This window comes from Rutilus rutilus (assembly GCF_951802725.1).
Source record: "Rutilus rutilus genome assembly, chromosome: 7".
NCBI lineage: Eukaryota > Metazoa > Chordata > Actinopteri > Cypriniformes > Leuciscidae > Rutilus > Rutilus rutilus.
The window spans coordinates 11795129-11811943 of record NC_140221.1 but is presented as its reverse complement, the minus strand read 5'-3'; the positions used below and the strand labels follow the sequence as shown (position 1 = coordinate 11811943).

The 16815-nt window shown below is 37.5% G+C and overlaps 1 protein-coding gene across 1 annotated transcript in view; it reads right to left on the bottom strand.

The window, feature by feature from the left end:
* The window catches only part of zmynd19 (zinc finger, MYND-type containing 19), a 28236-nt gene extending 18653 nt beyond the window's left edge, over positions 1 to 9583 (bottom strand). The window contains exons 1-3 of the mRNA XM_084413896.1: positions 9252 to 9583; positions 2311 to 2370; positions 313 to 419 (exon numbers count right to left, since the gene is read on the bottom strand). Coding sequence (XP_084270022.1) covers positions 313 to 419; positions 2311 to 2370; positions 9252 to 9302 — 218 coding nt within the window. The 5' untranslated portion in view covers positions 9303 to 9583. The remainder of the gene's footprint in view (positions 1 to 312; positions 420 to 2310; positions 2371 to 9251) is intronic.
* Positions 9584 to 16815: the final 7232 nt, after the last annotated feature.

Here is a 16815-nt window from a genome sequence, read left to right as displayed (position 1 = left end):
GAGGTATATTCAACAAAATGAAGAGAGAATGCCACTAGTGCCAGACAATGTGCAGAGTATCAAGATAAAGGTAAAATATAACAGATTTTTTTACACATTGCATTGATACATTATATTGTGTCATTTTATCGATGTATTGATCCATATTGATGTACCGCTACGCCCCTAATGAGAAGGTGACTTCACTAACAAACTGAACGTTCATTAAAACTTTCACTAGTGGCTAAATTGTGACAGTCATATCAGGAAACAGTAAACAGCGAAAAAGTAGTAGGCTCTAGGAATTGCAATGGACTCCAGCAGTACACTTACCAGAGTAACTCGTGCAGTGGTCGACCAGCCCATCTACCCTTACCGATGTCAAAGGCATAAGCAAAGATTTTTGCCCCATTCCCATCTGCATCAACTTCCATGCGTGCCTGAAAATAAAAACATTCAGGCATTCAATTTAATAATAGTATAATAAATAATAGTATTTATATAATGTGACAATAACATGTTTTCAAAAACTTGAATAGGTCATAACAAAAGAAAAAAAATTCATAGGCATGTGTGGAAAAAGTGTGCTGGTAACCAAAATTCAAACCCCAAACAAAAAACAAATTCAATTAAAAACAAAATAGCCTCAAGTGACAATCATTGGAGACAAGCATTAATAGCCCATGAGGATGATTAACGATCCAAATGAAACGCATGTTATTATGAGGATTCTTGAATAAAAAAAATTATATAAAAAAAAAACAGTATGAAAACTTATGGTAGCAGTTTAACACACAATTTCTTTATTTGTAGTATGAATAAAGCAAATGTGTGTTAAACTGCAACCATAAACGGTTTTATACTGTTTTTTATCTTATTTTATGTTTTATTCAAGATGGACTTTGCTGTAAAATCCTCATAATAACATGCGTTTCATTTGGATCGTTAATCATCCTCATGGGCTATTAATGTATAACAGTATAGAGCCTTTATAACAGTAAGAGCCTTTATAGAAATTGTATAATATATTATTGAAGTCTATAAAAATGAAACATTTAACGATCTATAAGCATTTCAAAGATGTCTATGTAGACTAATTACATAAAACTATATTGTCAGTACACCATAGTTATTCAAAAGAACTAGATCTATGTATTTATTTCCATTCAAAAGGAATGGAAACCGGTAGAAAAAGATTATGCTTAAATTATTCCTTATAACATTAATATCACAGCCTTCATCTTTTAGCTGAAATGGCTGATAGTTTAGAATTTGCTATTAGCTTCCCAACCATCATAAATTCATGAAATTCTGAGCATTGTTGCTCAGAATGACTTGTTCTCCATATGTACAAAGTTTTGAGAAGTTTGGACTTTGTGCACACAAGATATAGGCATAATAGTCATAATGGGAAACACCCATCAAATATGTCAGATCATATTTGCTAAAATGTTTAATAGATCAAAATTCTTTCGATAACTTTTTGCTAGCATGGTCTAGAGCTGACGTGCAAAGTTTGGTGAAGTCTGATGAAGACTTATTTGTGTCGGTACACCATTCAGATTTGATGTCATTAGCTGCTAAAATTTGATTGGCTGCTGGCGGCCATGTTTTGTTTTTGTTTTGTTTCGTTTTTTTAAGTAAGTCATGTAGGGCATCAACCAAAGAAAATGCATACCAATTTTAAACGTCATGGTTATACAGAGTTATAAATATTTTTTTAGTTGTAGCGCCCAGAAGTTTACCAAACTTGGTGTGCATCATCAGAATGTCCTGTTGTCTATGTGTGTCAAGTTATGTTAAGCAAGTTGCGTTCAGCAGATATAGATCAACTCGTAAAAGTGTTTGACCAATTAATTAACTTAAACCTTTGCAATGCTTCAATAAATCTAAATTGACAGTGTGAACATTTAAAATAGCTTTATGCCAGCACAGTCCCTAGCTGTTTTGTGCCTATTTTGGTAAAGATCGGACCAACGGCCAAGGAGTTTGAAAAAGTAGGACTTAAATAAAACTCTAAATGGTGGAAAATTCTAGTTATTTGTAGGTCTTGACTCAAGGAAAAATTATTTTGTTTCCCCTTAGGGTTCCAAAGTTGTGATCCAAAACACAAACTGCCTTGTAGCGCCACCTAGTGTCAGACAAATGTGTGTCTGAGCACTATCGGGTCCATTCTGCTGAGTTTGGGGTCTCTGCGATTATGGTCTCTGATGCTCATACATTTTTAGGGCAGAAAATTAAAGATAAAGAAGAACATTAGTACAAACACAATAGGGTTCTAGCAACTTCTGTGCTTGGACCCCTAAAGAAAAAAAAAAAACAGGTTCTCACCTCAAAGGCATAGTTTTCCACTAATGGTATGTCTTGCTCGTCAATCAAAGTGTACTTTGTCTGAAAAGAACAAAATGTTGTTACAATGCAGAGAAAGTCAATTAAAAACAATTCAAAACATATTACTTGTCATGTCTCCTCACTAAAACCCAAGTTTCCTTAAAACTGCTATATAAGCATGGTTCCCACACTTTTCGACCAATGAATTGTCTACAACCTTTTTATTTGCAATTATTGGATATGGGTTTTGAAAAGTTTGTTTTGATCCAGAATTCAGGTTTTTTTAAGTCAACATTTATGTGATTAAAGTCGAGGCAACGTCAACTAGTCGCTGATGACATCATTAATGAACAAATAAGCCTGAACCTCGAGCTAAGACTCAAACGCAGGTTGCCTTGCGCACAGCTATGGCATTTGACACAGTGCTGCCCACAAGGCTATTGCTCCTACATAACAGCTTACTTCAGTTCTTTTGTCTTTGGGTTGTTATATTTCTCACAGATTTCTGCTTGTTCGGATACAAATAAAATAGCACAATAAAGATTACATGTATATGAATGCATTAGTGAGAGAGACTGCATGTGAATAAATTCTATCTGGCAGCGTCTCTCTACTAATATTGCAGTGGGTTTTAGTTACTAAGAAATATATGCTAGAACTTATCAGTTTCTAAGCTATTTTATTGATAAATCTGTGCACGTGATCTGCATGCGATGTGCGAGCTACTGTCGTATGCATGTGCGTTACATTGCAACTGCATTCACCCGATCAATTTTGAGCATCCAAATCTGGTATAATCAAACATATCTTGTGGAACGCTCTTGGAGTATGCATTTATTTGTCATTTTAACTGTTGAAAACAGAGCGTAAAAGTGGACTTCAAAGTTTTCTTATCCTGTGGCACCCTCTATAGGCCATGATCAGCGACTAGTCGACATCAAGCTTAAAGTGCCCCTATTATGCCATTTTAAAGGTTCCTAATTTTGTTTTGGAGGTCTCCTACAACAGGTTTACTTGCATCAAAGGTCATTTATATTTATATTATTTTCTCATAATATACATTGTACATCACCACATTTTTCAATGATTCTCAAACGACTCGGATGAATCAGTCTCTCTAAATCCCTCCTTTCCGAGAGCCCGCTCTGCTCTGATTGGCCAGATGGCCCAGTCTGTTGTGATTGGTCTACCGCTTACAGCCCTTATCGGAAGCGAAACGGCCATTACCATAACAGTCCACAGCGATTGTATTGTACACACTGTAAACAATAACGATGACTTTGATTTTACCATATCTATGAGTGCGAGTCCGATAATGAAACATTGGAAGAACTAGTTATTCAACCCAAATCTCCATCGCAAGGACGACTTGAGCAGGACATTTCTCAGTAATATGCTACTCATTTTGAGGTACATTATGAGATGTTGTAACTGTAATTCCTCACCATCAGCAATAACAAGTGTATGTCAATCAACAAACCGACATGTATATTTCTAATTTATTGCGGTACACATACAAGAACTGCATTACCAGTATCAATAATGGCGCATACCTTAGCCAAGCAAGCACTAATGTGAATGACTGATGTAACATTAAAGTTAGAGATGTATCAGAGGATATAACCCTAATATTAGGGCTGGGGTAAACGATTATTAATTAAACGATTAGTCGGGCGATTATTTTATCGATTAGTCGACTAATCTAACGACTAATTGGAATTATTTATCCTGTCTGTTATTCGCATATCTCTGTCGAGCGGCGTTACTCCGATGGATTTCAAACTCGACAGCTATCTGGGCACGAGTAAGTGCAGTGCCAAGTTTGACGTTGTTTGGATGAGAAATGCAAAAGATATGTTAAATATATTGGTAAAAGAAGCACTTAGAAGGTTGTGGTTTAAAAATAAACATTCTGACATAAACACACTGTCAGCTACAATGTTTACTTCTGAATAATATAGTATAAATGTGATAAATCCTTTTTTTTTCATGCAATTAATCCATTGAATCAATATAAAAGTTATTTTTCACATTGAAATTGTTGAAAATACACAACAAAGTAAGTTGATCCACATATGACAGCCTCTGAACTCGGTCAATACTAATCTGGACTAAACATAGGCTACATTCAATCAGCCATTCGCTAGAAATACTAACGTTACCTTCTGAACGACGGCGACCTTCTTTTTTTGACGGCTATCAGCTGTAAAATGGCTTTAGGTCCTGCTCGGTTTTCGTTGACTTTGAGTACAAGAATTGAAAGTTTTTTAAAAGATCCCCTGGGGTTAACGTGTCAGCATTCGACAGAAGTTTGACGCTGTCGTGTGAGAACAAGCATCAGTCGGCATTTCTCTTCCTCCCGCGTGCCTCATCTTCTTAATCTCCTCACGTAAATGATTAGATTTCGATGGCTTACGTTTCTTCCCTACGGCAGAATCCACCACAGGTTCATCAATGTATTATTTTTTTTGTTTGTTTGTTGATCAAAAAGTGCAAAGTAGATAAGGAAACCTAGGATGCCGGGTGTCAGAGCGCCACCGTTACTGTTTACAATGCGTGGAATGGTGCGCTGTGATTGGTTGAGCGGATTTGTGGCATTCTGCAGAGAAAGGAGACTGGCGTTTGTCGCGGTTTGGAAAGAAAGGGAGAAAACATGGCAGAATAACACGGCGGGCGGTGTGTGTGTGGCGAGCTGTACCTCCGGGAATGGTGCAAAAAAATAAATAGATAATAAATAAAGAAGCGTCGACGCAAAAAATATGACGTCGACGTAATTTTGGCGTCGACGCGTCGACGTCATCGACGCACAGCTACAGCTCTACCTAATATATCCGCTGATAGACGCCGGTTTCAAACACTCCCGTGTGCATCTATGTAAGCGTTCGATGAAGAGCATCAAAGACAACATGTTTTTGAAGCGTTGATCATTGTAGCCAATCAGAGACATATTTACATTTACATTTATTCATTTAGCTGACGCTTTTATCCAAAGCGACTTACAATTGCTATATGTCAGAGGTCGCACGCCTCTGGAGCAACTAGGGGTTAAGTGTCTTGCTCAGGGACACATTGGTGTCTCACAGTGGATTCGAACCCGGGTCTCTCACACCAAAGGCATGTGTCTTATCCATTGCGCCACACCACCCCCATATATGTTGAGCGCATCAACACTAGGGGTGTTACAATACATCGATATGGATCGATGCATCGATCAAACGTCTAACGATACGATGTATCGATACCACACATAAAATATCGATATATGGTACCTTTATTTTGACACACTCCACATCCTCACGTAACTTTTCTCCACTGAAATAGATGCCTGACAAGATTGACTGAACCCTTTGTCACAAAAGCCGGTATTTTCCACTGTCAAGGCATCGCGAGTTCATGTTTTACAGCAGAAACGACAAGCCCCGAAAAGTCTGTTTTAGCGAATCAGTGCGCAGTATTTAGGTCAGGTGACAAGGCTTGTCACTTTGAAAAGACGCGCTAGCTGAGAGGAGTTTTGTCAAAGCTGACTAAAAGTGATCGAGGATGGATTTCAGCGAACTTGATGAACCTGTGATATCTTCTTCGGGGCGTAAAAGGAAAATAAAAGCTGAAACTTTTTCACGGAATCTTGCTAAAACAGCACGTTAGTGGGGAGGGAAAAGCTCTCTGTATTGCGTGTACGTTAATCACAACAACAAAGTTTGACAGGCGTCTATGTCAGCTGAGAAGATTAACGTTACAAAGATTAACCAAGTGTTTTATTATGTATCATAGCAATTACTTGGCTTTGTTTAATTTAGAGTTATCTGCTTTTGCCACAAAATATATATAAATAATACTTTCAATGAAACTTTAATTTTATAAGTTACCTGTATTTTTTTTATTACTTAATCAAAACAACCCAGCTGCAGTTTGATTGATATTCAAATGCACAATATAAAAAAACTCTTCTGTTATAGAGTTCATTTGCAAAAACATAACTCTGTTCTTGTTAATTTTCATATATCATGTTTTTTTTTTAAACTTGTAAAACAACTTGTAAATGTCCCAATTGGGAAAGGGTGTGCAATTTTCAAAGAGTTTAATTAAACTTTCATGTTATACATTTTTTTTCATGTATTAGTGTGAGTTAATAAACGTAACTGGTTGTGTACACTTGGCACATAATATCAAAATATCGATTAATCGATCGATATAGCCCTGAATCGAATCGAATCGTAGAATTTGAGGTATCTGCAAATATCGTATCGCTGTCTGAGAGAATCGGTATCGTATCGTATCGTGATTAACTGTCCGATTTACACCCCTAATCAACACAATGGCCAATCAGAGACATATGTTGAGCACGTCTACACAATGGCCAATCACAGACATATATATTGAGCGCATCAACATAATGGCCAATCACAGATATATATGTTGAGCACGTGAACACACTGGCCAATCAGAGGTGCTTAAGAATCCGTTCAACAGCGCTCAAAATGCTAGAGGGAAATGCTAGTATGTATCGTCACATTTTAAAATGTCAGTACCGCCTTGGTACCGAAGTCGGTACTTTTTGACAACTCTAACCAGGACCAATCAAGTGCTGGGTATGTGATATGTAACAGCTAAGAAGCGCTGTATGTAGATATATGACAAACAAATACAGCCAATTTCCAGCCTTTGCTTGGGCTAAACGCATTAAATTTGAATTGTGTGTTCAAGTCGGTACTGAAATTTAAAAAATGTGACGCTTTTGAGCGCTGTTGAGCGGAATCGTAAACACCTCTGATTGGCCATTGTGTTCACACGCTCATCGGATAAATCCGTAATTGGCTACAATGATCAACGCACTGGAGCGTTTGAGAGCACACAGAAGTGTTTAATAGTGTCCCGTTGAAAACGGGAGCATTTGAAAGCACAAGCAGGCCGCTGACAGACGCCTGCTTTCAAACGCTCCCATGTGTATCTGTGCAAGCGCTCGGTGAAGAGTGTCACTGATGTATATTTACAACATCTTTTTGAAGTGCTGATCATTGTAGCCAATCACAGACATATTTGACAGCACGTGAGCACAATGGGCAATCAGAGGTGTTTACGATTCCGCTCAAAGCGGCACATTTTTAACATTTCAGTACCGACTTGTGACGATCGGGTGTGGAAGTCTAAATCAGAGAAAATCATCGTAAGTTTTGGTTGGGTGGCGGGTGAATTATTTTTAACAGCGGATTCGGATGACGGATTTGAGCTGATAAGCGCATCTCTAATGTGTAGCTATGAAGTGGGTTCATGGGAAAATAAAAATAAAAATCAGAACTAAAAATCAAGCAATGAATGAAACAAACAACATAGGCTAATAAATGCTCTGCTAGAATCACTGTTTGGACATTTATTGGTAATGATATCTTGTGCATCCTTTTTTACATCTACTATTGCATTCGATGTTGACATGATGTTGATATTTTAGTGCAAATTATTTTAAACACAGTTTAGATATTTGACATATGACATAATATTGATATTGACTTTTATATGTAGTGTGTCTTAAGAGCCATTTAATATGCTGTTTTTAGATACATTTTTCAGAGGGGTAATGTCTAATGTAAGGGGTAATGTAGACCTGTAATGTCTGTATAATGTAGTGATGCAGTTAGACAGACTAGCATATTGATATGTACAAATCATCCAAGCGCCAAATTCCGATCCATTTCAAATATGCATTTGATTAATATTGTTAAATATTATTAAATTGAAAAGAAAATAAAGATCCATCTTTGATTATCAAAAGAATTTTAGGTGCAGTTCACTCTCAGACAATTATATTTGATGTAGCATTTTCATCGGTCAGTCGTGGAAGTCTATTCTGATTTGTTAACTTCTGACAATGTTTAATCCAGGAGCTTTCTAGTGCAAGAGCAATGAGAAATTTGCGAGTGCACAGGAGTCAGGACAGAGTTTGAGCGCAATATCTGAGCGAGAGTCTAAGAAGTTCATAATGGTGTGAACAAGCGTTAAGTTTTGGCCGAGAACGAAGGAAATTCGCAAGCGAGCAGATTCGCGTTCGCGCATTTCATGGATGTGCTCTCGCGTTTACAATAATGCGCTGTCGACATTGTCATGAAAATAACGCCATATATTCCGTCATATGACAACCTAAATGGGTATCATTTACTGTATAGTATGCGTCTTATGTGCGCACTTTTCCATGCAACTTCTCACATGGTCCTGTTGTTTAACCCCATAGAGATTTGTTTACCGGCTGCCCTCTAGTGTCATGGCATCAGCGGCCTGTCATCCCAGAGGCAGCTTGGATTTGTTCGGGATGATGACGCAAAGAAAACCGATCAAAACAGTTAAGTTTAAGAAGCCTGCAGCATTTTGCAGAACGTCAAGTGATAAATTACAAGGTAGCTGAGCAGTGACTGTATAAATGTTTGACAGATAAACCTGGTAAAGACAGTGCTAAGGTTCATCACAGCCGACATGCCGGTTGTCATGCTGCGTGCGAACGGTTCCTGGTTGAGGCATTTTCTGAGCTGGCTGAGCCATATTGGATGCCAGTGTCATTACTGACGTGGACCAAGCATCGGAAACCGCAACGGTCTTGTGCTTAAAACATTATTCAAGTATAACAGAAAAAAAACAACTTTTACATTCCCTAGTTAGCAAGCGAACTCTCGGCCGAGCCATCTAGTTGCGCTGTAGATGCACTACACATCAACAGTAGGCGGTTCAAAAGGGACTAAACCTACTCGCCTGATGAGCTGACCAGTTTATAATAAAACCCGCCCGTTTCGACGACAACTACATACATATATTACACATATCCCCCTCTGCCAAAGGTCGACAACCTAAAAAATGGACAAATCTGCCACTTAATTGTTAAACAGAAGCATTTAGCTCACGGATCTTGGCTCCCCTCCCCTTTGCGTCGCACATGGCAGCCCTAGGTTTCAGCTCACCTTCCCGGCCACACGGCCAAGTCGAACAATCCCGAGCTTGAAATCCGACATTAGAGGGGATGTCAGGACTGGGTTGAAATATGAGAGCAGGTATGTCGGTATTAGGCTGGAAATCGGTCCGGGCAAACCAACCCCGAGTACAATTTTTAGTGTAATAGGGTCAGTCGTTGCCCGCGTCTTCCCCACCCGCTTCCAAACCTCCGTGATGCGCCGTCCGCTGAGAGGCGTTGGAAAAACCAGCCAGCTTCAGGGGGGGGAGGGACTAACCAAATTCTGAACGTAAACCAATCGTAAAAGAGGACTGACAGTGATTTGCCCAATCAGAGCTGCGCATCGTCGATGCATTCGTGTTGGGTATTTAATTCTTATGCTGACGTATGTGGATATACGTGAACGTATTATACTACTCTGTCCAATCACAATACGAGATTTTACGACAAAGCCCGCCTCCTGAGAAACCACGCCTTTTCGTGACAAAAATACGACATTTTAGCGCGAAATGCTCACCGGCACAGCTGGGTCCAGGGTCCAGGTCCCAAGTTGTTCAAAAGTAATGGGGGATTATTTTATGGTGCTAATTTTTTTTCTTTTTTTTTACTTTACTGTTGTGAAAGGCTTAATGGGCAGCCCTTACTAAAAAGTTACTCTTACTAAAAAGTGTACTTCTAATTAACTGCTAAACTAATAAGAGCAAAAAAATATCTATATCTATCTATATATATATAGATATTTTTTTTTTACCAGTGTTAAAGTTTTATTAAATTGTAGTTCCTGAAATCCACCCTTCTGCTGGGATCAGGATAATCCTTCTTTTTTTTTTTTTCTTTTTTTTTTTTTTTTGATCAAATGTAGGCTATCCCAATCTTACTAAAAAGTAGGACCCATAAGAACAACACAAACTTATGATTTGATCCAGATCAAAACCCAGATTGGATTTTGTGATCTAATCTGATTTCAGAAACTTTTTTTTCTTTTGAACATCCCTTTTTTAACATTTGATCCAATCCGATTGCCAATATCTGATCAGATTACTTTTGAGCAACTGGATTATGTGATCTAATTCGATTTCAGAATATTTGTTTCCTTTTTAAAAACCGATTTTCAAGATTTGATCCAATCTGATAACCTAAATACAACTACATTTCTTTTGAACAACTGGGCAATGGTTGTGACAAAAAAATTGTCACACATACATTTTTTTCTCATTGAAGCCCTTATTTAATTCGGATGTGCCATTTACAGAAGTTATCTGGACATATAAAATGTTGATTTTACTGAAATGCTTTGGCATGTATTTTTTTTTTTACTCTATGTCAGCAGCATATTCATAATTAGCATTTTTTTGTAGTTTTGAAAGCACAACTCTTAATTTACATAAACGTAAATGTAACATCTAAATTATGACATATCTGAAATATATGTATTCCTGTTTCACGTGAATGTTGCAGGTCCATTCAACAGACTAACAAGCCTACCTACAACATTGTTTTCTCTGAAAGATGGATTAAGGTTAATGGTTAAAAGTTGAACTATTCATTTAGGAATCAAAACGTTGCTCTGCATGTGGGTGTCTTTTTTATTAATCTTTTAAGTGAACAAAACGTTTCGGAATCCCTTTGTACATTTTTGTAAAAAATTTTTATTGTATGCACATGTGTATATGTGTATGTGTATATCAAGATAAATCTTCATTTACGATTTACAATGAATATGCTAGAAAGTTGCATTGGTTAAATTATGTAAACAATAAAATAAGAGAATGTAGAACAAGGTCTGAAGCATAATAGAAAGAATCATTTAAAAAAGAGCAAAAGGTGCCACTCATCAATTTTATATATTTTACTAACTCATGAAGCATGTGACCGCATTTGAATGTGGGCCATGAAATAGCCTTTCATAAGGGGGGATTTCAGTTACAGCCCTCCTTCATACAGTTCGTTCATGAAAGTGATGTCCTAGCGTTCACCTGAGTCTGACCTATCCAAAATCACTGTATCCAAAATCACCCCATACCTCATTCACAATTCCCATATGTATTACTCCATTAATGTAATCTATTTAATGAGTGAATGAAAGCGAGTGATCAGATTTGGACACTTGGGGGTGGTTTCCCGAACAGAGATTAAGCCTAATCCTAGACTTTTAAAATTGCCCTTTAAACCAGAGTAACAGAAATCTGCTTTCTCGGTCAAGGCTTTAAATAGTCCTAGATTTAGTTTAGTCCAGAGTTTAATAAGATAATTTCCTGGAGGAAGACTAGAGTTACTCCAGGACTAATTCGAGGCTTAAATTAAACCTACCAGGAGGCAGGTTTAACTTCAGATTAACATTGTGTTTCAAAGTGGACATGTGTATTACTTGGATACACACACACACACACACACACACACACACACACACACACACACACAACACACACACACACACACACACACACACACACACACACACACACACACACACACACACACACACACACACACACACACACACACATACATACATATATTACAAACAGACTTCCAGCATTTCTTTTCGTTTATTCCATAGCTGGTGTGTGCAGTTTATTTAGCTTGCTTAAAAAATAATTTGCTCTTGTTTAGTAATTTTTTTTTGATTGCAGTTTTTTCTGATTCCATTGTTTTCCTTGGATTTGCTTCTCAGTTCCATGCAATTTTAAGCTTTTCTTGGTTCATTCCATGTTTTATAGGCAATCTCTATCATGCTACTTCAGATTAGCACAGTTGGTTTTAAATGAATCTGGTTTATTTTAGTTCAGGATTTTAGATTTTAGATTTTAGTTTAGTTTAGTCCATAGTCCAGGTGTAACTAATCCGTACTTAATCTGTGTTACAGAAAGCCATTTTTTAAGACACGATTAACTATTCTAGATTAAGGCCTACTCCTGTCTTAATTTAAACCCTGTCCGGGAAACCGCCCCTGAGTGATCAGAAGTAACTGAGATGCGGGAATTCATTCAGCCTCAGACATCACGCCAGGACTGTTGGTTGAATGTCTGATGCATAAGGCTCACAAAATAGGAAACACTTTGGAAGTTTCTAAGGCATCATCTGATTGGTTGAATTCTACAGAATTTCCGGTAAATGTGTGTGTCGCTTTCTTTAACTGTCCTCCTAACAAAGCTAACCCCCTCATGAAAGAAAAAAGCCATCATGTTTTCATCTGTGACAACGAGTGCTTATCAGAATCAACTGAATGTTGGATTTTCAGAAGTATATGAAGTTCATGGTATAGACCAGACATCCAAGAGTTTTACAAGCAGGTCTGTAGGGACACAGAGATTACATTTTCACACCCCTAAACATGATACTGTACAAAACAAACTGTGATTGATTGCTTTATACAGTATATCAAACAGATGGCCTCTTGTGGTTCTACATAGTGATGCAGGAGTTTTCCATTGGCTTTCGGATTATTGCAGAAAATAAGCTTTGTGACTGACAAAAGTTTAGTTCATCATGATAATCTTCACAAATGAACAAAACTATAATGACTTTCAAAGCCTAAATACAATTGGCATACGTAAAAAAACGAACTAAACTAGTCAAGTCGTCACCTTTATTTATAGCACTTTATACAATGCAGATTGTTTCAAAGCAGCTTTACAGTGATAACAGGAAAATGATGCATATCAAAATGTTGTTCTGAATTCAGTTCAGTGTTGATTCAGTTCTGTTGTAAAGATCATCAATTATTAAATTAGTTCATTTCATCTATAAAGCAGTTCTGCAAAAAATATGTCATCGTCCATCTCAGTGCAGTTCTCATACAACAGCGTCAGTACAGTCAGATCAATAATATTGTTGAATATAAAGTCCCCAACAAAGCAAGCCAGAAGCAACAGTGGCAATGAAACCAAACACCTTCAGGTGACAGAATGGAGAAAAAAAACCTTGGGAGAAACCAGGCTCAGTCAGGGGGCCAGTTCTCCTCTGGCCAGCAAATTAACACGGATTCAAGCTGCATCACAAGTCAGAATTAAGATCGGATTGGTAGCATTCAAATATTCATCCAGTTCCTTTTGCTTGAAGATTGATTCGTCACATCAGTATGGAGCCAAAGCTGGCCATAGGGTCTGTGCGGAGGACCTGTCTGGTTCTTATGGTCTTTGCTGAGGATCAGTGTCGGCTGTTGTGCCTTCACAGGGATTGTCTTGTAGACATGGTCTCGACTGACCTTCAGGGCTGTGTTTTGATCATGTCTAGGTGCAGGTCCACCATCTTATCTGGATATAGACCGGATCTGGGTGACTACGGTAACCTTGAGATAAGGATGAGACAGACAGACTAATATTACCGTAGATGCCATTCTTCTTACGATGTGACAAGTACATCGGGTGTTGAAGTGTTCGTTGACCTAATTTATGCAGCCTATGACAATCATTTAACAGATATGAATAACAGAAAATTATAGTGTGTTATGTCACGTTAAAGCATGGGCGTCGGAACCATTGTATATGGGTGGGACAAGACCCACCCACTTTTTAAGACCAATGATATTATACCCACTCACTTTTACCGTCTCTAATTCAGCGCATTTGTCTGTTCGCTTTTCAGAGCGCTGTCAGTCAAATCCATTCCACTTGAGGAATTCCCTAATAAATTAAACTCCATTTCTGCTGAATCGCTACATTATATTTCTCAACGAGCCGCAACTGACGAAAGTAACCGCCCATTGTACCCTTCCAGTCAAATATTGCGTTGCAAACATCAATAACAGCTTTAAGTTGTCATTGCTGGCAAATGACCATAGTATTAGGGGGATAATCCACGGATAGCTGTGCATTTAATGCACGACGTGGAGGCAAAGAACCGCCCGACGTGAAGTTGAGTTTAGTTTACTTGTTTAACTAAAAGGCGCCAGAATACATGAAATGGTATTTACTCCAGTAACATTTTTCTGGGGGAGGACCCACCCACTTTTTTTCTTCTTCCGACGCCCATGGGTTAAAGAGATGTAGTCTAGGTTTAAACTGGCAAAGTGTGCCTGCGTCTAGGCTAGGAAGACTATTCCAAAGTTTAGGTGCTAAACACACTGTTAGACTTTTCTGTAATTTACAGTTATTTACTTTAAATTACCCAGTATTATACTGCTATTTCTCTTTACAGTAAATAACTGTGATTCCCATTGCATCATGGGATTTTTCTGTGACGTCAAACACCACAATACAGAGGCTTACTGTATTTTTTAAATTTGCAGTATATTACTGTATTTGGCGTAATGGTCTCTCTGGCTGGCACCATTCCATTGTGCTTTTTATTTCCTAATTTTTGCCTTACACCGCGTGTCTACAACGCTATAACAGTCAAAGGCGGTCTATATTGGACACATTGAAGCGACTGGACCATTAATGCAAAATGCAAACTTCTTTGTCCTTTGTCAGAAATAGCGCGAGCGCTTGGACTCGGAGTACCGTACGTCAGAAATATAACGGCGCATCACTATACACTGTCTGGGATTTGTCGTGTCGTGCCGGAGCATCCTGTGTAATATCACTGGGGTCTGACTGTCTTTTTTTGGACCGCGCCGTTCGTGTGTGGCCCAGGGAAGACACGGAATTCACTTCAGCAAGGTCAAAAACATTCTGTGTGTGTTGACAGGATTGTGCCCAGTTTAACCTATGTTATAGCCTACTCGTCGTCAACATGGCGGTAACGAACTTTACCACGGTAAACTGCGCTAACGTTTCATTTTACAGACATTGTTAGATTATTTAATTGAATTGTTAGATTATTGAATTGTTAAAATACGCCAACGAGCAACGCTTATAGTTTACATTAACATTAAATTAACTAATGTGTGAAATTCTGTTGGTTGTAGAATGTTGGCCTACTGTTGAGAAAATAACATTGTATGTTAGCTAACAAGTTGTATGGCTAGCGGCCACCTTTCTTTTCTTTTTTTTAGCATTAGTTTGCAAACTATAACATATTATATATATATATATATATATATATATATATATATATATATATATATATATATATATATATATATATATATATATATATATATATATATATATTTTTTTTTTTTATGGAATTTAATATTTACTGCAATTTTGTATGTGTTTAAAGGCAACTTTAAACAACAAAGCGCCAATTCGCGCCAGTAACGTCTAGCAAGATTCCTGAGGTAAGCCTAAACTGTACTTGAAATCAAAAAATGTTATATATTTTGACATAAGTTTGCTAAAATGGTTAGCATTATGTGATAAGTGCTTTGGAGTCACTGGTGTAGGTAGCACAATATCTTACAAAATCTCTATAAAATTGGCTAACTTTATATCAAATAGGCTAAGTTACCTTTGCATCATGTCTAACATTATATTTATTACACAGAAAATGAACCAATCAGAAGATGGACCATTTTATATGTTCAGTCTCACCAGATTAAATGTATCCAGGTAAGCATTGCAGTAAAACTCACTAATTCATTCATACCAAATCTAGCATTTTAACAACTCAAGTTTATATATATTTTTACATTATTTTGATATTTTATTAGGCAGAAGATTCTCTACCATTACAGTTCCACCTGACCAGGAAGGTCCTAATATCAGTACACAGGTGGGTTAACTACTGTAGGAAGGAGAACGATCATCACTCAGTGATTTCTTGCATGTGTCTTACTGTGTATTTGTCTCAAACAGGAACCCCTCCACTAGTCAGGGGGCCAAAACTGATATTAAAACTTTGTTGGACACTTTTTGGTACAAGTATACAACCTATCCAGTATTAATATTTAACCCCTCAACATGTGTTCTAGCCAGGTTGTCAGCTTAGAAAATGTTTTTTTGTCCATTTTAACACTATATTCTTAAAAGTGGTAAAAGCGGATTTTTTTCCCAAAGTGCTTCCATTTTCTTCCATGTTACCTATTGTAATTTTGGGCAAATGTGCAATATAATCCAACTTATGTGCAAGCATGATCATTAAAAAATAATAATCAATAAATACCACAAGAGAATCACACCACAAGGGGCACTGTTGTGTCAGCACAGCTGTGATTTGGCAGCAGATTGAGGCAGCAGATCCAGAGAAGATGATCACAGCAGGTGTCAACAGTACAGTCTGAACAAAACTTTATAAAGGAGTGAATCACACAATCACACAACAGATTAACTTGATCTATTTGTCTACACAAACATTTACCTCAAGATTCTACCATCAAATGTTGCCAGAAACAGGTAAGCTAAACTGTTTTCCAACTAGCTATATACTTACCAGACATACTGTATAGCTAGGCTAATTTACTTTCATAATTACTAGCTTACTTACTAATAGGTAAATTAAGTTTTGTGCAGATGTGTAATGGAAATATTATGTTTTTAATTTATTTGCTGCACAGCAGCCTATTTTACAGTCTTCTATAGCTAAAAGTGTTAATAAGTTTGTTAGATAGCAAAGCCCTCAGCTTATGTCAGAGGACATTGTAGTGATCCACTCAGAAACCAATCAGACTAGTGTAGTGAAAAATTTCTTTGCCTTCAGATGAGATAACATGGATCCAGAGGGAGCTGTAAGCCTAGCGTCCAAGAAAA